The 22,520-nt window shown below is 45.9% G+C and overlaps 1 protein-coding gene across 2 annotated transcripts; it reads left to right on the forward strand.

Moving 5' to 3' along the window:
* The first annotated feature begins 942 nt into the window (after window positions 1–942).
* Window positions 943–20,742, forward strand: LOC140384488 (ARL14 effector protein-like). Of its 2 annotated transcripts, none has more exons than XM_072466236.1 (3): window positions 943–1,118; window positions 14,144–14,280; window positions 20,062–20,742. In XM_072466236.1, exons 1-3 carry the CDS (start codon window positions 1,080–1,082, stop codon window positions 20,288–20,290), a joined length of 405 nt encoding a protein of 134 aa, XP_072322337.1. In that variant the 5' UTR covers window positions 943–1,079; the 3' UTR covers window positions 20,291–20,742. The 2 variants fall into 2 exon arrangements, with proteins under 2 accessions (XP_072322337.1, XP_072322336.1); XM_072466235.1 differs by having other exon boundaries at window positions 1,084–1,242.
* Window positions 20,743–22,520: the final 1,778 nt, after the last annotated feature.

The raw sequence follows: 22,520 nt of genomic DNA on the forward strand, positions 1-22,520 counted from the left end.
GCAGGGACGATAGTGACATTTAAGGGGCATCTTGACAAATACATGAATAGGATGGGAATAGAGGGATACGGACCCAGGAAGTGTAGAAGATTGTAGTTTAGTCAGGCAGCATGATCGGCACGGGCTTGGAGGGCCGAAGGGCCTGTTCCTGTGCTGTACAGTACTTTGTTCTAGATGTTTCCCCCAGCGGCGCATGTACAGAATGCAGCTGCTAGGGAGACACAGGCTCTCATACTCCGCCTTACTGGGCGGAACCAGCAGGCAGACTTCACCAATGATATTGCTGTCTCAGGTACCTCCCACACCAATGGTCTTACAGCATCAACCTGGGTACCGTAATACCCCTAATACCAACTACTACAAATAGAAAAGCCGAATATTATTTAATTGGAAAGAGACTGCACAATGCTGCAGCAGAAAGGAATCACAAATGGAATGTTGAACTTAATTGGAAGGGGGTGAAGTATGAAAGTTGGTAAGGAGAGTGGTGAGGACACATGGAATACTGTGTACAGTTTTGTTCTCCTTCCGTTAAAACTCCGAGAAGGTTCACTCGGCTGATATGTGGGAGGAAGGATTGTTTTATGAGGAATGATTTAGCCTGTCCCCATTGGAGTTTGTAAGAATGAGCGGTGACAGTTTTAAAATAAGGGGGGTGATTTTCAGCCATTGAAGATTAGCTGAAGTACTATTTGGTCACTTTGCTGCTAATCATTCACCGCCCCCTCGCGTGCGTCATTAGTTTTCTGTTTGATTGGTCCACATTCCTGTCAATCCAACGCTTTCTGGACAGTTATTGGTGCATCCTCCTATCAGTCACGATGCAAGGACATCACCCTCCACGCTGCGCGCGCGCGCGACAATTGTGTCATCGACCCACGAGACCGAAATAATGATTGACGGGCACGATCGGCCAACCGTTTCATGAGCCCCGCCTGCCTGGGCAAACGGCCGGTCCTTGTCGCTGTCAATCAATTACCTAACGTCCCCGCCGCCCTGTCCGCGGAGGCTGAGCGGCGGCTCCAGGGCGCAGGCGCCGCCGTGCGCGCGTGGCCCGACTGTCGCCGGGTGTGTGGAAAATGCGGAAGCCGAAGAGGGGCTTACGGCCGCTGAAGCAGGTGAGCGGGGCTGATGGAGAGCCAGAGGCCTCAGTTGGCCGACAGTGGCGCTCGGAAACCAGGCGGGAACGCACACAATAGCGGCAAACCGTGCCAAAGAGGTCAGAAACCAGCGAGGCGAAAGGTGAAGCTTGTTCCGTTCCATGGGACTCCTTCCCCCAACTAAAGGGGGCGGGAGAGGAAGGTCCCCCGGGGTTGGAGGAGATAGGAAGGTCCCCAAGCACTCGGGCCACTGTCACTCGTTCTGGGGCCGGGTTGGCAGGCTCGGCTCGGGGGCCGGGTTGGCAGGTGCCGTGTTGTCAGGCTCGGCGCTGTGGCCCGGCTGGCTGGGGCCGGGTTGTCAGGCTCGGCGCTGGGGCCGGGTTGTCAGGCTCGGCGCTGGGGCCGGGTTGTCAGGCTCGGGGCTGGGGCCGGGTTGTCAGGCTCGGGGCTGGCCTGGGGCCGGGTTGTCAGGCTCGGCGCTGGGGCCGGGTTGTCAGGCTCGGCGCTGGGGCCGGGTTGTCAGGCTCGGGCCTGGGGCCGGGTTGTCAGGCTCGGGGCTGGCCTGGGGCCGGGTTGTCAGGCTCGGCGCTGGAGCTGGGTTGGCAGGCTCGGCGCTGGGGTCGGGTTGGCAGGCTCGGTCCTGGGGCACTGCTGACCCGCTCGGTCCTGGGGGCCGGGTTGGCAAGCTCGGTATTGGGGTTCGGCTCTGTGCTTAGGACCCCCCCCCCCCCCATGGCTTCCAGCCCGGGCACTGCCCCTCCCTCCCGGCCTGTACCCCTCCCTCCCGGCCTGTACCCTCAATGCCTCATTTGGTTTATAAGAAGTCATTTTTACTATATTTTAATTTGCTGTTTTATTGCTCACTGGTCAACCCGCTCGGTTGTTTCCTACAAGTTATGTCTAATGTCAACGTCTAACCTCAAAGATTGATTATTATCTTGCTGCACTGTAATTGTAACTCCTTCCTTGGTGGAAAGGTACAATCACAATGTAATTAGTTGACATGAGAAGTTTCCAAATTGTGTAATAAACTGATTATTGGCAGTGTGACTTTTTTCATTGCTGTTGTCTTGATACGTTTTGGCACAGCACTGGGCTCCTGCATCACGCTATTCACAAGAAACTTGTATTTATATAGCATCTTCAGATAGCAAAACATCCAAAGACATTTCACTAGCGCTGGGCCAAAGTAGGACAGGTAACTAAAAGCTTGGCTGAAGAGATTGGTCTTCTGATGCATCCTAAAGGAGAAGAGCGAGGCAGTCGTGTTTAGTGAGGGACTGCCAAAGCTTGGGGCCTAGGCAGCTGAAAGCATATCCTCCAATAGTGGAGTGAAGGAAATTGAGAATGTACAAAAGGCCAGTGTTGGAGGACAGCAGGGTTCGTGAAGCATTATAGGGCAGAAAAAGGTTACAGCGATGGGGAGGGTTAGGTTGTTAACAGCAGAATGAGAATTCAGAAGTCAAGGTGTTCGTGGACCTTGGGGCGATCAGTGATGACAGAGTGTATGGTGACTGCGATTATCCAAGACACGATATTTGAGGTTAGATCAAAGAAACATAGGTTACAGCAGAGAAGGAGGCCATTCGGCCCATCTTGTTCATGCCAACCTGAGGATACCCAGGTGCCCTTTCTAATCCCACCTTCCTGCACCCGTACCACAGCCCTGTATCTTACAGCCATTAAAATGCAGATCCAGATACTTTTAAAAAGAGTTTAAGGTCTCAGCCTCCCACCACCAACTCAGGCTGTGAATTCCAGACCCTCACTACCCTCTGCGGGATCATGGGGGTTGGGGGAGCCCCATAGGTAACTCTGGGTGGGGAGCTGGAATAGAAGCCATTTTAGGAACATCTCCAACTATGTCTGGGTAGACAAGAGTGGAATGAGGCAAGACCAATCCCACTCAGTTAGACAATGGACAGGCATTGGAACCTGGTGTGGTTTGTCAAAGGCTGCAGAGAAATTGGAAAGGATGACGAGTGATGGTGCTTCACAGTTAGAGGTTGCTATGTGTTACTTCAATTGTGGCCATGTCAGTGCAGTGCTGGGGTGGAAACTTAATCTGAGAGATTCCAGACATGGAGCTGTGGATAAGGTCGCCATACATCTGGGTGATGCAAGCGCATTCGAGGATTTTTGTCAGAAAAATAAGGTTGGATTTAGAAGTAGTTTGCAAGGACAGAGAGATGAAAGTTTTTTTTTAAGAGGATGATGGTGGAAGATTTGAAAAGGAGTGGATGGGGTTCAGAATCTGAAAAGAAGGAACCGTTTTAGAATATCTTGGCCGCCAGGAAGGGGTTCGGTTGTCGGCTGTTTAATAGAAATATGATAGAGAAAGGAGGAGGTTAGTCTCATGGACAAGACGAGTTTGGAGAGGGCACGAATATAGAGAAACTAAAGAAGAATGTGGGTTCAAGACTAGGGCAGGCAGAAGACTTTAGGCTTCGGGTGGAAGAGACAGAGCAGAGGCAACTGCTTGGATAAGAGTGGCAAAGAAGGCTCCTGCATGCAATTTAGTGTTTAGTTTTGGTTGTTTGAAGTCAAGAGATGGTGTTTGTGCTTGCGTTAAGTTTGGGGCTAGGGACTGGTATTGGCATTAAGGTTGATACTTGGTGTCTCATGTTAAAAACACTTGCCAACATGGTGGCAGTTGCACAGCTACTGGCAATGATTTTTGCTTCTATTCCACACTCTTGAATAAAATTTTAAAAGTCAATAACTGAAACAAAAAGGACAGGATGATAGCACTGTAACTGAAACAGAACATCAATTGAAACTTAATTAACTAAACCAAATATAATTCCGGGGGGGTGATGATGCATTCAGCCCCTGCGACACCCACCGGTCACAGAGGCCTGAAGCGCACTGGTGGACACTATTCTTCCTCTCCAAGTTCACCAGGCTGTGAATGTAGCCACAGTAGAGGGGGATTCTATTCTATAAGTGAGCATATGCATTTATTGTGGAATAAAAAGTTTATCTAGATTTAAGCATTTTTTTGATTTGTTCCTGGATTTTATTCATGCTTTTAATAACGTTTTTACTCCATGCATATCTCTGGTGATGGATGAACCATGAGCACTATTTTGAATGATTGAGAGGGGGAAAGAAAATGCATTCTCACCAGAATGAAAGCATGTAAATAATTAAGTAATGCATTTTTTAATAAAAGCAAAATACTGCAAATGTTGTAGATCTGAAATAAAAATCAGATGCTGCCAGACCTGCTGAGTTTCTTCACTTTCAGTTTCTGAATGCATATTTCATGTTTATTTTCACTTGACTACACACTCTAAATTATATGGGAACAATGCTTAGAAAAGTGTTGGTGAAAAGTTTAGTGTTGATTACAAAGTTGCACTGACTGTCCCTGTTCTTGGCTGTTTTTAAAGGTTTATGGGAAAATTGAAGCACTGTCCCTGTTTAAATTATTTTAACCGGATTTGTCTTAAAACGTTTTTTCTCAACAACTTAAACTATTGCAGTAATCCATTTACTGGTGGCATCGCAACCCAAGTATTCAGGAATTGCGGGTAAGTTGACCTTGAATTTGAAATTGACCTGAAAATTGACAAATGTGACAAGAACTGGGGATAGCATGCTGCATCTCTTTGTGGGTTAACACGCAATCCAACCAAATGTAATGTGCTACCTCTTGGCTATAAAGAATAGCACAACTGAGAATAGAGGCATTAATTCTGTTCAGATGCTACCTGGCAATTCATTGTAGCCTTTTGATAGCAGTCATTCTGTTTTACAGTTAGCCTTTGTGGAGGCACGATCTATGTTTGGTCTGTCAGTAATTGTGGCTTTATTAGTTGTTTGCTGACGTGGTATATTTTAAGGATAGTGGATATTAAAACTATGGAAAGGGCATGAAGGGGTGATGAGTTAGAAAATTGAGGCCCTAACACAAGTTAAGAGAATATATAATGTAGATCTTCAAAATGATGCAAAATGTCAGACTGCCAAAACAGGTCTCATCAAAGTCACAAAGGCAAATGTTCCCACCTTGCTCTTCTCAGCCTGATTGCAACCTCTTGAACGGTTAACCAGAACTGGGTTTTTCAAAGTCCGGGTCACGACCCACAGGTGGGTCACGGGTAGGTGTCAGAAGGATCTCTGGCAACGGTTTTCATATGTAACATGCATGGTGCCCCTTTGAAAAGAAAACGGAAGTTATCCAAATGGTGTCATCATGGGAGAAAATAGCAATTCTTAGTGTACAGCAACATCAGAACATATAAAAATAACTGGTTGGTAAGCGTGCAAATACAGAAAGCTACCGATAGCACAGGCAGATGTGACCACAGGGTCACCTGGTAACTTCGTGCAGCTCATCTGACACATTGATTGCGAGGTTTATGGCCTCAGCCGGCCCCGAGGTGCACTTGTGCCATGGTCACCCCTGCGCTGGAGGGATTAGGAGAGGACCAAAAGCAGAGCCTTGCATATTTGATCACTGCCACAGAAAGTGATGTGATGATGGCAGAAACGTCACCCGAGAGATTTGACTAGATTTGTGTTTAAAAAAAAAAAAAATGAACAATGTAAATTCTAAGGTGAATATATTAATCCATCTCCCAGTCGTAGATAGAATTTACAGTGCAAAAGGAGGCCATTCGGCCCATCGAGACTGCACCGGCTCTTGGAAAGAGCACCCCACCCAAGGTCAACACCGCCACCCTATCCCCATAACCCAGTAACCCCACCCAACACTAAGGGCAATTTTGGACAATAAGGGCAATTTATCATGGCCAATCCACCTAACCTGCACATCTTTGGACTGTGGGAGGAAACCGGAGCACCCGGAGGAAACCCACGCACACACGGGGAGGATGTGCAGACTCCGCACAGACAGTGACCCAAGCTGGAATCGAACCTGGGACCCTGGAGCTGTGAAGCAATTGTGCATTCCACAAGGCTACCGTGCTGCCCAATAAGACAAAGACTCCCTTTCAAGTATTAGGTGTTATGCTATGGGGAAAGAAGTGGATAATTCAGAAACCACGCGGAATGTAAATGTACTCAACAGTGCAAAATAGTAAGATGTCGAGGAAATAATTAATAGCAGAGAAAACTTTGTTCAATGTCATCTGTCTGATTAATGGCAACCAGAGCAGTTAAGCTTGTCAGTTGTCTGTGGGACAGTTTTATTCCTGTCGGCATTCATCGATATTGATGAACTTGTTTCTAATAGTGCACTTTGAAGTTGAATAAATTTGCATTAAGCAATTGAATTGCATTTAAGTCGATTATAAATCAAGATTTTAATATCACTATCTTCAGATTTATGGCTGTTCTATTTCTAAGCGCTGCATATAGCTCCCAGTGATATCTGTTCTTTGTGCTCTCCTGTGTCTTCCTCTTTCCCTTTATTCCCTTTGAGGCAGTATACCATGATGAATGCAGGTTCACAATTGTTGGTGGCCCTCCAATATCTCTCAACTATTCTTCATGTGTGACCCTGGACAGTGAAACATTATAAATGGGAGGACATCACAGGCCTGTCTGATCCTGTCCTCACTCAATGCTGACATAAATTCAATGCACCAGGGTCTACTGGATAGTGATAAGAACAGCAAAACTAAATGATTTTCTTTCCGTCCCTTGCCGGGGGCAAGAAAATATTAGTGTCCCAAACACTGCCATGACTTAGGATAGACTGGGTAGGCGAACATGAGTCCCGAAGGTTGGCAGTTGGCAAAAGTGATTCCCGGGGAAAAAAAGTTTGAAGAACACTGAACTTCTCCAATGTTGTCCAGCTTGGTGGGTTGTGCATAGAATTTACAGTGCAGAAGGAGGCCATTCGGCCCATCGAGTCTGCACCAGCTCTTGGAAAGAGCACCCTACCCAAGGTCAACACCTCCACACTATCCCCATAACCCAGTAACCCCACCCAACACTAAGGGCAATTTTGGACACTAAGGGGCAATTTATCATGGCCAACCACCTAACCTGCACATCTTTGGACTGTGGGAGGAAACCGGAGCACCCGGAGGAAACCCACGCACACACTGGGAGGATGTGCAGACTCCGCACCGACAGTGACCCAAGCCAGAATCGAACCTGGGACCCTGGAGCTGTGAAGCAATTGTGCTATCCACAATGCTACCATGCTGCCCACGTTCTCACCTGGTTCCATTTCTTTCTATCTAATCATAGCCAGAGAATCACTTGCAATGGCTTATCTTCTTGCTCCCACACTGTTTTGTCTGGTATCTCCCAAGGATCTATTCTTGGCCCCCTTCTATTTCTCATATACACTAGCCCTCAGCAACATCATCTGAAAACACTTATTGTTCACATGTAGGGAGATAACAGCCAGCTCTACCTCATCACCACGTCTCTCAGCTCTTGCACTATTGTTAAATTGTCAGACTGCTTATCTGCCATTAGATCATTTGGATGAGCAGATCATTTCCTCCAATGAAATAGCAGAAAGACAAGCCATTGTTTTCAATTCTCCCTCCAAACTCTGTTCACTAGCTACCAAGACCATCTCTGTTAACAGTCAGCCATTAAACTAGTCTGTTTGCAACTTTGTTATCATACTTGACCCCGAGTTGAGCTTCTGACCACTTCGCCCCTATCCCAGCTCATCTGCTATTGAAACTCTCACCCATCAATACAGATAATTTGATGTTGAATTTGAAATTGAGCAGCAAGTGGACAGATGTGACAAGAACCAAGATTAACATGCTGCATCATTTTGTGAGTTGAAAAAAATATATATATTCAAATTTTTCAATACATTTTCAACTACCCCCCCCCTGCCCAAACAAGAAGAAAGAAACAAGAACACAACAAGCAGAAATTATACATTGGATTTCCCCCATATACAATAGCCCCCCATATAACATTTAAAAACACAAATAGGGAAAAAAAAACACCTTCACCCAAATGCCACCCCAGAAGAAACCCCCCCCCCCCCTCCTAATCCCTGCCCGATGCCAGCTCCAAAACCCCCATCCATCCTTCCCGGGACGAACTGATGGTTCTCCTGAATCGGGGACTAAACCGAGGCTCCCACCTCGCCCCTGTGTCGCCTCCACTGCCCCCAGATGTTCTGCGTCACCGCCACCATCGGGCTCGTGGTGTACCTTGTCGGCGAGAGTGGCAGCGGTGCCGTCACCAGAGCCCTCAGGCTCTTGCCCACACAGGACGCCATCTCTAGCCTCTTCCACGCTGCCCCCTCTCCCTCCATTACCCACTTAGGGATCATCGCCACGTTGGCTGCCCAATACTAGCCCCACAAATTCGGCAGCGCCAGTCCCCCCTGTCCCTGCTATGCTCCAGAAACATACTCTTCACCCTCGGGGTCTTATTCGCCCACACAAATCCCATGATGCTCTTGCTTACCCGTTTGAAAAAGGCCTTGGGGATCAAAATGGGAAGGCACTGAAACACAAAGAGGAACCTCGGGAGGACCGTCATTTTGACCGACTGCACCCTACCCGCTAGTGAAAGTGGCAGCATATCCCATCTTTTAAAATCCTCCTCCATCTGCTCCACCAACTGTGTCAAATTGAGCTTGTGCAGGGCCCCCCAACTCTTAGCTACTTGGACCCCTAGGTACCGAAAGCTCCTTTCCGCCCTCTTCAGCGGTAGCTCGTCTATACCCCTTCCTTGGTCTCCTGAATGCACCACAACTCTTCCCTACGTTGAGTTTATACCCCAAAAAGTCCCCAAACTCCCTAAGGATCCGTATGACCTCCGCCATCCCCTCCACTGGATCCGCAACATACAACAACAGGTCATTGGCATACAACGACACCCGGTCCCCCCCCCCCCCCCCCCCCCCCCCCCCCCCCCCGGCCAATCCCCTCCGTTTCCTGGACTCCCTCAATTGCCAGTGCAAACAACAAGGGGGATAAGGGGCACCTCTGCCTCGTCCCCCGGTACAGCCGAAAGTACTCCGACCTCCGCCGGTTCATAGCCACACTCGCCACCGGGGCTCTATATAGCAGACTGACCCAACTGATGAACCCCTCCCCGAACCCACACCTCCGCAAAGATGCAGGTGGGGGTAGTCTGGGAGCATAACCAAAGATACTCCCACTCCACCTGATCAAAGGCCATCTCCACGTCCATAGCTGCCATTACCTCCGCTTCTCCCTCCACCGAGGGCATCATAATCACATTGAGGAGCCTCCGCGCATTTGTATTTAGCTGCCTACCCTTCACAAATCCCGTCTGGTCCTCATGAATTACCCCCGGGACACAGTCATCAATTCTCGTAGCCAGCACCTTCGCCAGCAACTTGGCGTCAACATTGAGGAGCGAGATCGGTCTATACGACCCACATTGCAATGGATCCTTGTCCCGGTTCAAGATCAAAGAGATCAGTGCCCTGGACATTGTCGGGGGCAAGGTTCCCCCCCCCCCCCCCTCGCCTTATTAAAAGTCCTCACTAGCAACGGGCCCAGCAGGTCCACGTATTTCCTGTAAAATTCAACCGGGAACCCATCCGGCCCCGGGGCCTTCCCCGCCTGCATGCTCCCCAATCCTTTAACCAGCTTCTCCAGCCCAATCGGCGCCCCCAAACCGGCCACCTCCTCCTCCTCCTGCACCACCCTCGGGAACCTCAGCTGATCATGGAATCGTCGCAGCCCCATCTCCCTCGCTGGGGGCTCAGACCTGTACAGATCCCCATAGAAGTCCCTAAATACCTTGTTTATTCTCACCGCACTCCGCACCGTATTCCCCCCTCTATCCTTAACTCCACCAATCTCCCTCGCTGCCTCCCTCTTACAAAGCTGATGTGCCAGCATCCGACTCGCCTTCTCCCCATACTCGTACGCCGCCCCCTGCGCTTTCCTTCACTGTGCCTCTGCTTTCTCCGTGGTCAACAGGTCGAATTCCATCTGGAGGTTCTGTCGCTCCCTAAGTAGCCCCTCCTCGGGGCCTCTGCATAACTCCTGTAAACCCTTTAAAATCTCCCCCTCCAACCTCTCCCTCCTCTCTCTCTTCTCCCTGTGGGCCCTAATGGAGATTAGCTCTCCCCTGACCACCGCCTTCAACGCCACCCAGACTACCCCCACCTGCACCTCTCCGTTGTTGTTGGCCTCCAAGTATCTTTGAATACACCCCCGCACCCGCCCGCACACCCCCTCATCGGCCAACAGTCCCAAATCTAGGCACCACAGCGGCCGCTGGTCCCTCTCCTCTCCCAACTCCAGCTCCACCCAATGCGGGGCGTGGTCCGAGATGGCTGTGGCCGAATATTCCGTTCCCTCCACTTTCGGGATTAGCGCCCAACTCAAAATGAAAAAATCTATCTGGGAGTAGGGCCTATGGACGTGGGAAAAGAAGGAAAATTCCCTGGCCAGCGGCCTGGCAAACCTCCATGGATCCACCCCCCCCAAAATCTGGTCCATAAACCCCCTGAGCACCTTGGCCGCAGCCGGCCTCTTACCCGTCCTGGACCTAAAACATGTCCAAGTTCCCCCCCCCCCCCCCCCCCCCATTATCAAGCTTCCTACCTCCAGATCCGGAATCCGACCCAGCATGCGTTTCATAAATCCGGCATCATCCCAATTCGGGGCATATACGTTCACCAGTACCACCCGCACCCCCTGCAACCTACCACTCACCATCACATATCGACCTCCATTATCCGCTACAATATTCAGTGCCTCGATAGACACCCGCTCCCCCCCCCCCCCCCCCCCCCCCGCCGACTAGCCATCTCCTTTTCTAAGCCAGCCACGTGCACGCGCCTCCCGCACCCTCCAGTCCCCCAGGCGGCAGACTCCCGCCCCGACTACCTCTCCTACTTCCAGCTCCCCTTTGGCCAATGCAGCAGCAACCCAGTCTCGTCCCCCCCAACCACTAGATCCTAATCTAGCCATTTTGCTCCCCCCATGATACTCCCGTAAGTCTGCTGACCCCGGCCTCCCGCCATTCAATCGACCCCCCCCCCAGTGTGAGAATCGCCCCCACCCCTTGGTAGTCGGTGTGCGCTCTTCCAGCACCGCCTCCATCCTTCCCTAATGTGTGGGGAAAAAACCCGCGCTTTCCTGAGCCTACCCCGCCCCCTCTGGCGCAGCTCCTTTTTGCGGCCTTACCCCAACTCCCCATCCCTGGCCCTCCACCCCACTCTTCCTCCGCGGGGCCCTGCCCCTCCAACACCGATGACCACACTTTCCCACAGCCCCCACATCAAATCTATTCACCCATCCCCACCCAGCACCAGAACAAAAAGAACATTCCCCAAACGCCGTAAACACAGTAAACATCCCCCCACGCCAAACCCTCAGTTTGAGTCCAACTTTTCAGTCTGGATAAAGTTCCATGCCTCATCAGGCATTTCATAATAGTGGTGCCGATCTTGGAACGTGACCCACAATCGCGCTGGCTGCAGCATCCTGAACTTCACCCCCTTCCGATGGAGCACCGCCTTAGCCTGGTTAAAACCAGCCCTCTTCTTAGTCACCTCCGCACTCCAGTCCTGGTGAATTCGGATCTCCGTGTTCTCCCACCTGCTGCTCCGCTCTTTTGTGGCCCATCTCGGGACACACTCTCTGTCCATAAAGCGGTGGAACCTCACCACTACAGCCCTTGGCGGCTCGTTGGCTTTGGATCTCCTTGCCAGGACCCGATGAGCCCCATCCAACTCCAGGGGCGTCGGGAAAGATCCCGCGCCCATCAGCGAGTTGAGCATCGTGCTCATATATGCCCTGGCATCGGGCCCCTCCACTCCTTCAGGGAGACCCAGAATCTGAAGATTCTTCCTCCTCGACCTATTCTCCAGGTCCTCAAATATTTCCGCCCACCTCTTGTGCAGTGCCTCGTGCGCCCCCACCTTCACCGCCAGGCCCAAGATCTCATCCTTGTTCTCAGAGGCTTTTTGCTGCACCTCCCGGATCGCCGCCCCTTGGGCCTTCTGGGTCTCCACAAGCTTCTCAATCGCCGCCTTAATTGGTGCCAGCATTTCTGTCCTCAGCTCCTCAAAGCAGCGTTTAAGAAACTCCTGCTGCTCCTGTGACTGCTGCGCCCACGCTGCTTGGTCTCTACCCGCCGCCATCTTGCTTTTCCTCCCTCACACTTTCCGCTGCACCAGGATCACTTTTTTAACTGCTCCACTCCTGATCCAATCTATATAGTGTCAGGGGAACCTTGCTGTCACCTTCCCACGCTGGAAGCCGTCGAACAATTGCCGTTGGGGCCCCTCTGAAGAGCCAAAAGTCCATTCCCGGCGGGAGCTGCTGAACGTGCAACCTACCTAGGCATAGCCGCAACCGGAAGTCGTCATCATTTTGTGAGTTAACACACAATCCAACCAAATGTCTGGACTTGACTATCCCAACTCACTCCTGCCTGGCCTCCTACCCTCCACACACTTGAGGATATCCAAAATGTTGCCGCCCGTGTCTTAACAGGCACCAAGTCCTGTTTCCCCCCTCATCCCTGTGCTCGCTGACCTACTTTGGCTCCTTGTTTTAAAATCCCTCCTGTCCCACAACCTTCCAAAATATCTGTGCTCCTCTAATTCTGGCCTCTTGCACATGCAAAATTATAATTGCTCCATCGTTGGTGGCCACATCTTCAGGTGCCAAGACCCCAAACCCTTGAATTTCCTCATTTGATCTATGTCTTTCTATCTTGCTTTTCTCCTTTAAGACACTTCATAAAATCCACCTTTGACCCACCTTTTGATCATCTAACATATTATCTCCTTCTGTGACTTGGTGTCTCACACTTTTGTAATGCTCAGGTGAAGCGCCTTGGGTTGTTTTATGTTAAAGGTACTATGTAAAACTAAGTTGTTATTGACATGGGGTCTCCTTAGGTTATTGGGGAGAAACTCGTTGCCAATTGGTGAGTTGGTAGCTAGAGGCCATAAATTCAAGATTGGTACCAAAGCAATGAAGGAAGAGTTTAGAAGCGAGGAACAATTCCATGCGGAGGGTACTTAGAGAGAATGCCCCACTGGAGATATGGTGGAAGCAGAATCCATAATAGCATTCAAAAGGGAAGTAAATAAATATTTGAAAAGTAGAAATGTTAAAAGATATGCAGGAAGGGTTGGAGAATGAGACTAAGTGAGCGATTGAGCTGAATAGTCTCCTTCTGTGCTACAGAATTCTTTTGGATGTTCGGAAACATCAGTTGAGGTGTTCAGATGTCCTTAAGAGCATGACTAGAGCATTCACAACCAGATATAGATTCAGACTTTTGCCTCCTACCATTTGTTGCAACACTGGTTGTGTACAACCTTTGACTGTAGTTTTGAGAATTTTTTAATGATTCTAAAATCCTTCAAAAGGAAAGAATTAATGTAACAAAGTCTCACAGTACCTGGCCAGTGGAATAGCCGCTTGTCCAATTTAACCTGAAGACATTATCAGTGAAAGTTTCTGAAAGACCGAAGAGCAGCAGAGCGTGAACTCTAGTTTTTAATGCATGTTCTCTCCTTCGGAGTTAGTTTTGCCTCATGACCTATACTGGCATTTAATCATTGATTTTTGTCAACTGTGTTTCAAATTGGTGGAGTCAAACTTGCAGCACGTGGAATGGCAAGCTTAAGGAAGGAACTAGGATAATGTAAAGGTTTCAGGATACAAATTATGCAAATTACACCTTTTTCCACCTAGCCTACACATTAAACTTGGCTGCTTTGCACTTAAGTCCGCAGACTGCTCTTTACTCTTGACATTAATTAGACTGCCTTAACAAAAATGGAGACCAGGCAAATCAAAAAGGTTATGCAGTCACTGTTAACTGATATTAGCCAACTTTTCAGAGCAGCTGAACAGAAGTTTAGAAAAATGACAACTGTCTGCTCCTAACTAAGGGAAATGGTGTGTTGCAGTCTAGCTGAGATTAGTGGAAGATGAAGAGCTATGTTGATTGGGGTCAGCAAAAAAAATAGTAAAGAGCTGCTGGATCTTGTGCAATTTGATGGGCACAGGCACCCATTCATTCTGGAACACATCTGGTTATTTGCCATGTATCAACTCTAGAAAACAAGTATAGATACAAATTGTCATTGTACAAATAAGTTACATCTGTTGGCTTTTTTGAAACTCCCCTAGGCACGGACCACAAAGACGCTCAGGTCCCTACAGTTCGCTAATCCAGGTCGTCAAATAACCGAGTTCACACCAGAAACCAGTCGGAGAGAGAAACGGAAACTACAGACGAAGCCATCAAATCAATCTAATGTAGATAGGTAAGATATTTGTGATTTTCTTTTTAACATTTGAGAAATAAAGTTGAATGATTAAGTCCACATTGGATTTGATCTGGACCAGCACCCCTTAGCCACTGAGATGAGGCATGGGAATTGACTTTGAAATTTCTCTCGGGGAAGAGTTAAGTGGTGGGAATGCAGTGATTTTTAAACCTTCCTTTTAAGAGGTGGGAGAGGTTTCTGTTGTTGAGATGTGTTGGTACACAGCTCTGAGCCAAATTCTGAAAGAAAGCATCATGGTCCTGATAAGAAAGCAGTATTAGTGTGGAAAAAAATATGTTACACAGTTTGAGGAAAATAAAGGTAGTTTTTTTTAAATTTAGAGTACCCAATTCTTTTTTTTTTCTAATTAAGGGGCAATTTAGCGTGGCCAATTCCACCTACCCTGCTCATCATTTTGGGTTGTTGGGGTGAGACCCACACAGACACGGGGAGAATATGCAAACTCCATACGGACAGTGACCTGAGGCTAGGATCGAACCCGAGCCCTCGGAGCCGTGAGGCAGCATGCTAACCACTGTACCATCATGCTGCCCCATAAAGGTAGTTTTAAGGAATTTGTATTGGTAAACATTAGAATAAGATGTAGATTAAAATGTGTTTAATTTAATGTTTCTGTGCCTGGAAGGGTAAAACCTTTGGTTAGATTAATGCTGGGGAAAGGTGTTTGTATTTCTGGGCATTGGTTTCAATTTCAATTGTTCTTAGAGAGGGCTATGGCGCGAAGACTAAATAAACCTGCAGTGGTTGCTTAGCAACTAAGGCCTTGTAAGGTAGGGAAGCTTTTAAGTTTTAGTTTCGCTAATTTGATTGTAGTTGGAGATAGGTAGTGAGAGAGAAGGTAGCTCTCGCAGCTCTGCTAGAAGCAGTGGGTTTAGAAGGCTAAAGAGGGGGACATCTCTCAGCATTGCTGGAAGAAATGCCATACTATGGAGTAATGGTTAAGAAAACAAATGCGATAAATCTCAAGTCCAGCTAGTTGAGGAAACTAGAGAAATTAAGAGAAGTTTCCAAGAAGTCTGGAGTTAATGGAACAGAGAAAACTGGTAACTTGAACAGATTACTGTTTAGTGGCCACAGATTTGAAAAGGATTGGATCGTGAGAGGCCAGAAAGATATCTGCAGTAGTGCTGAGGTTTATGAGAAATTACCACATTTCAGGAGGCCTTATTTGAAATAGTTGTGTAAATTGGTGGCTGGACCTCCTGAGTTTGTTCAAAAGCCTTTAAGTCAAAGGAAACCTGAAGAGAGAGGTGAAAAGCCTGAAAGCGAAACCTAGATGGTAGCAGTGGAGGGAAAACATAATTTTAAAGAAAATTTGAAAGTGAGTTTGAAATCACTCATGTGGAAGCTGAAGTTCAGTGAGACTGGGTGACTCATGGTATAAGAACTATTGGGGGATTTTGACAAGAAATCCACAGACATTTACTTGGTTTCAGAGAGCAGTGTGTCTTACCACAGTCGGTGTGCTTAAAAAGAATTTTGTGTGAATGAGACCATTGTATCAAAAGATGTACTTTTGTAATCCATTTTAATCTTAAAGCCTGTGCGTAATTGTTAAGCTAAGGGGGGAGTAAAGGAGTATTGTACCATCCAATTTTTTCATGTTGAATAAATGTTTTGTCTCTTGTTAAAACAAATTAGTGGCCCCGTGACTCTATTCCTTCACATTTTATACAGAAAAGTAAAAGTTATGGTCTTTTGAGCCAGGGTTCCATTCTGGGACCTTGCTGTCCAGCTATAACACCAACTGGGATCATAACATGCAGCAGCAACTTCAACTTCACCCCCTTAAAAAGTATCCTAGGAGCTAGCCGCACTGATATTTAAGCACACATCAATTTGCTCGCAGACCTGCAATTTGCTTGTGCCTTAAGTACATTTGACTCATTCAATGCAGGCCTTTCAGAAAGACAAACCCACCTGAGTTCCCTGTTTTGTGCTCTTTATGTAACTACTGCAAATTGTGTTATTTCAGATAAATGACAAATGGTACTTTGTGACTTCTACACTCTGATTACTGAATTATCTGGCCAGTTTACTAGTTATGAATCTTATTCATTGCACTTTTTTTCCTAATCAATCATTCAAACAAGGCTCTCAAAACAATAAACTGGAACTGTTTCATGATTAATGAGATCCCAATCAAAGGAACTCATTTCTATGTCTAGTTATTAATGACCCACAATCTCTCCATTAAGTTATTGTGCACAGCCAATGAAACCGAAAGCCTTTTTAGCTACATTGGCTAGAATACACTTTCATTTCTCCAAAGCTTAAATAATGCATTTTATAGCTTCCAGCAACTGCACATTTGACTGGTTTTCTGCTGTTCCACTAAATGTCTCCTTTTAACAGCTTTCTTCCTGAACTTGTTTGTCTCCAGACAATTATATTTCTGATGCATAGATGATGGGTTTATTGATTTTGAATTGCAGCTGCATATATGGATTTCTTACACACCATAATGTGCTTTATCTCGCACTCAAATTCACTTCTGAGATGGAGCAGTCTAATGTGCTCACTTTTCCTGCCAAACAAGAAATCCAATGGTTTATGACTCTAAGATTGGCGTCATCAGCAATCTTGTAAATAGTACCTTAGCCATTTGCTCACTTTGCAAGCTCGACACAAAAATAGAGCGCTTCAAAACTATCCTGCGAGACAATAGCTCTCCTGATCGTGTATCATGCAAATTCAAAAATGGGCTAAAGATCCCCAATTTTGCACCTGAAAAGTGCCTGACCTACCACAAATTACCCTGAAAAAGTATCTTAAAAATTGGAACAAAAGGATAAGCGAGCTGTTTCATGGTGGTGCTGCTATGCAGTGACAAGGCAAATGTTTTTTGCACTCTGAGGATGCTGCAATCAGTCCAAAAATACTTTTTGCCTACCACACAATTGAGCAACGTTTTGCATGAATTTCAATGCTGGTATGACCCCAGGTACATCTCAACAATTGGCTGATCGAATCAAACACCATGTTCTTCCGGTTGTTTGTAATACAGACTGTACTCAACCGGCAAGAGACCAAAAACCAAACTTTTACGGTGAGATATGATTCCATGATTGGGCAGCACTTGATGAATAATCTTAGTGCACCGACAGCTATACTAGCAAGATAATAAGTCAGGCTCGTAATGTTGCTTATTTTAATTGTTTGTTGCAGAGACCTGTTTGGTGCAAACAAAATAAATATATCCATTGCTTTGTGTCTTTTTTTGAATTATTAAGGAACTTGGGGAGCCTATAATTCCCTTTGCTTTTTTCATGGCTTTGGTCAATCAGAGTCAAATTGCCAATCAGTCAGAAACCTTTTCTCTAATGCTATAAATAGTTGTGATCATTTGAAATTTGACATTCTTGCATTTGTCCTAATGAATGCAAGATGAAAGATTTTGTCAACATATCTCTCTCTTCAGCAGGCTACAATTAGAAATGTCTCACACCACATCCTAGATGGGGGAAGGGAACAGGAAAGAACCAGAACTGATCTGGTGTAAATATCCAGAAACAGATTTATTATTAAAAATAAACACACCCAAGGCCTAGGCTTTTCTATTACTGTTTCTTTTTCTCACACTAAAACTGGTTTAATGATAATTAATGGAGTGGTGAAACCCAGGTTTGAGTCAGGCTTACATTAACACTAATGAAGTTACTGTGAAAATCCCCTAATCGCGCCACACCTGCGCCTGTTCGGGTACACGGAGGGAGAATTCAGAATGTCCAATTCACCGAAAAAGCACGTCTTTCGGGACGTGTGGGAGGAAACTGGAACACCCGGAGGAAATCCACGCAGACACTGGGAGAACTTGCAGACTCCGCACAGACAGTGACCCAGGTTGGGAATCGAACCTCGGACCCTGGAGCTGTGGAGCAATAGTGCTAACCACTGCTACCATGCCACAAGTTGAAATAAGTAGTTTCAACAATTAAGTAAATCTCCAAGGAGCCAGCTTCAGAAGTATGTGAGGTGATCGCATTAAAATACATTAACTTCTTACTGGGCTTGACAGGGTAGATGCTGAGTGGTTGCTTCCCCTGTGAAGAGTATAGAATGAGCAGGTCATAGTTTCAGGATAAGAGGTCGGCCGTTTAGGATTGAGGTGAGTGGAAATGTCTTCACTCAAAGGGTTCTGAGTATTTAAAATTCTCTACATAGAGGGCTGTGGATAAAGAGAACGATAGACTTTTGAACTTTTAAGTGAATCGAGGGTTAGCATGACAAAGTGAAGATCCACCATGATATTGAATGGCAGCGTAGACCTGAGCCTTATGACTACTCTTCTATTTCTTGTGTTTGATAGGGTTGCAGCAAATATTTTAATTAATTCTCATTCATGTGATTAAACAGAATATTGACAATTGCATTGTGGAACCATCAATGGGATGCGACCAATGTCTTTAAAATTCATTGAATGCAACTCCACAGCTGACATACAGCTAATAAATGCAGTAGAAATAGTGTCACAGTTTGTGTATCATGAAGTACAATCGAGAAATGATGGAGTTGATACAAAAGAATAAATGGTAATTCGGGGGGAAAAGTGTCTCGTGTCATAGGGTCTGTTGTACGACAATGGAAGATCTGCCATACTAAATTTTGATTATCTTTTAGGGTGTGCTTAATACTGTCCTTTGCAAATAAATCCATCCCTGTGCTTCTCAATTCGGCTCCTTCCTATGCAAGGCCACAACTATCTAGTTTCTTGGGAAGCACCTCCAAATCCACAACCTCCACACACCTAGTTTTGTTTCTCTCCCCGCCCCAAGTGTCTTACCATTCTGGCTAGGACAGGATCACTAGTCAAAATCCTAGAATTCCCCACCTTTGTGCAATATTGTGGGAGTACGTTCTCTCCACAGATTGCAGTGATTCAAAAAGATGGCTCACCATCTGCATTTGAGTGTTGTGATTGGGCAATAAATTCTGTTTTGTTCGCAATGTCGCATGAACCAAGAATCAATATCAAAATTGGGGAAACTGCAACTGTTTGCATAATCATAGTTTTATTCAAAAATTGAATTGAAAACAAATTTTCCTCAGTAATTCAACTGGTTATCCCTTTTCTAAAAGTTAAGAGGTGGTAAACTCATTCACATTGTACATCTTTATTAAAATAGTATCTATACTTAATTAGAATTATATTTCATCAATCTATTGTGTTTTGCCAAATTGCACCTGGAGTCCTGTGTCCAATTTTGATCTCTTAAGGTACAAAGGAATTTTAAAGGATTGTAGGTGACAAGCAGCACAAGATTGGCCTTTGGGGAAGCTTGATTCCCCCTGGGAGTGTTTAACCTTGGATGAAGAATGCAGGCTTGTTATAGAAGTGAAGTGGCCGGAGCAATCAACGTAAACAGTGATGGTTGAATGATAGAAAATCTGTCTACACTGGCCTATCTTGCATTAATGCGAGATAGTTTCTTTGCACACTTGGAATAGATTTCTTTGTAGGTTAGTGGTTGAAACTTGCCTGCTTATTGAGGTGATGGTGTAGGAAGGAAGCTCTTTCTATGTTATGAGCTAAGATGGACAACGGTCTATATTTCTGAAAAATGTTGAGTGTGTCTGTTTTCCTTTGTTTGATAACTCAGGCTGGAATTTAGTGTATCCCAGGTGGAAATAAAAGGGTGGGGTGTATTTGTACCATGCTAATGACCAGGACACGATGACTTTTGTTTATGCAGTGAAGTTACTTTCCATCACAGTGTTGTGAACGTAAATGCTCAGATTCACCATTTGTTCTTGCAGGCAAACGATGCCCATAAAAAGCAAAGTTTACGACAGCCAAGGTCTCCTCATCTATAGCAGACTGGATCGGTGTGACTGTTTGGATGAGGATTGTTTGGGGTGCTTCTACCCCTGCCCTAGCTGTGGCTCACAAAAATGTGGAGTAGAATGTCGTTGTGACCGCAAGTGGTTGTATGAGCAAATTGAAATTGAAGGTGGTGAGGTAATTCGAAATAAAAACGTGAACTAGATTTTTGAAGATTTTTAAAAACTATTTCTATTTATAAACTTTAAACTAGAATGTGCCATTTTCCCTCTGTGATCAATTGACAATGTAGTCAAATTATTGGTTTAAGGAACCAAGGTATGTTCCAGAGAGGGGAAACTTATTGCAGATCTTAAAAGATATACTTTACATATTTAATTGTTTTTAATGTTAGAACCTTTCAAATGATTTTATGATCAGCAGTGTTAAATGTTTCATGTATGCTGCAAGTGCTAATATTGGCTGGATAAGTGTATAGTAAACTACTCTGAATTATCAAATTCAATGTTTAAGCAATAAATCCTACCTTTGTTAGTTACCTTGTTTACTTTGAATTACTGGATAATTCAGAAAAAGAAATCGGTGCAAAAATTGAATTGTCAGGGCTAAGCTGTTCCCATGTATTAACTGTAAATAAAGCTTAATTCTTTGCCATAGCATTCTGCCTCTTAATTAATTAATCGGAGGAATGATGCTTGAAGCTATTTACCCGCCTGCCTTTGAAAAGCAGTGATTACTCATTCGTGAATTAATTTATAGTAGCAGACTCAAGACATTTCTGATGCAATTTGTATCTTTATTGTAACATTGCTTGCTTTGATCCTCATCTTATACCATTCCATTTTTCTCATGCCCTCTTATGTCATACCCATCCCATTCCTTCCATCCCCTGCCTATCATTCCCCCATTTCACACCACTCGAAGCTCCAACCCCCCTCCCCCTCCTCTCACGCTATTTCCACCTCCCTGTCATGCTGTTCTCCCTTCCAATGCCATTGCTCGACCATACCATTCCCCCACTCCTCACCCCCTCCAATTGTCTTCCGGAACCCAGTAATTGAGGCCAAGGGGCCAGTAAGTGGGGTGCCTGCACCAGGCAACACTCACCTAATCAAACCACCGCCGACCTATCCACAAACGTGGATGAGCAGAAATTTGGATATTATTATGGATTCAAGAAAAAAGGACACTTACGTTTGCTCCAGAGACATTATCTCTGATTAAGACAATAAGGCCATTACAGGAGATGTTTCCTGTACTGAAATGCATATCGAAGGAGGAATGAAAGTGCTGTGGATTGATTGAGATTTGAGCTTCCCTCTGTGCACAGGAAAGGATACTTAATCCGCTCCACCTCCCTTTTTCCCCTAAGAGGATACAGATTAGATTTGGAACTGTGCTAGTTACTGGAATTTCATGGATTGGTAAACCGATGCAAGATATCATGGGCAGAAGACTAGAAACAGATAAGCCAAATAATGTATTTTATATATTTCATAAAGAACATATGATTCCTGTGTCATTACATGTATGCATTTCACATACTTTCCAGGATGAAATTTTGTCTGCCAACTTTGGCATTTCTATTGAAGTCTCATTGCCCCACACAATTTTATTTTGTTCTTACTATCTGTAAATTGGAGGTCATTCAAAACTCTGCTGTTTGTGTCTTAATTTGTACTCTGTCCTGTTCAACTATCAGCCTCCTGTTCGTTGACCTACATTGGTTCTGGGTCAAGCAGCGCCTTGATTTTAAAAATCTCATCCTGGCCTCGTCCCTCCCTATTTCTGCAATCTCCTACAGCCTCACACCCTGTGAGGTATCTATGTTCCTCTAATTCTGCCCTCTTGAGCATCCTTGATTTTAATTGCTCCACCATTGATGGTTGTGTAGTTCCAAGCTCTGGAATGCTCCCTATACCTCTACCTCACTTTCCTTTAAGACACTACTTAGGACTTGCCTCTCTGAGCGAGATTATGGCCATCAACACTAATATTGCCTAACATTAGCTCCTGACCTCAATACAGCTTTGGTTCAAACATGGACAAAAGAGCTGAATGTCAGGTGAGAGTGACTGCCCTTGACATCAAGGCAGCATTTGACCAAGTATGGTATCAAGGAGCCTGAGCTAAATTGGAGTCAATGGTTGGAGCCATACCTGACAGAAAGGAAGATGGTTTGTGGTGCTTGGAGGCCAATCATATCAGCTCCAGGACATCTCTGCAGGAGTTTGTCAGGGTAGTGTCCTAGGCGTGACCATCTTCAGCTGCTTCATCAATGACCTCCTTTCCATTATAAGATCAGAAGTGTTGATGTTTGTGCATGACTGTACAACGTTCAGCACCATTCGTGATTCCTCAGATGAAGTAGTCCATGTCCAAATGCCGCAACACCCGGAAAATATCCAGGCTTGGCTGACAAGTGGCAAGTTAA

Source organism: Scyliorhinus torazame, chromosome 10 (genome assembly GCF_047496885.1).
Source record: "Scyliorhinus torazame isolate Kashiwa2021f chromosome 10, sScyTor2.1, whole genome shotgun sequence".
In the NCBI taxonomy this organism is placed as follows: Eukaryota; Metazoa; Chordata; class Chondrichthyes; order Carcharhiniformes; family Scyliorhinidae; genus Scyliorhinus; species Scyliorhinus torazame.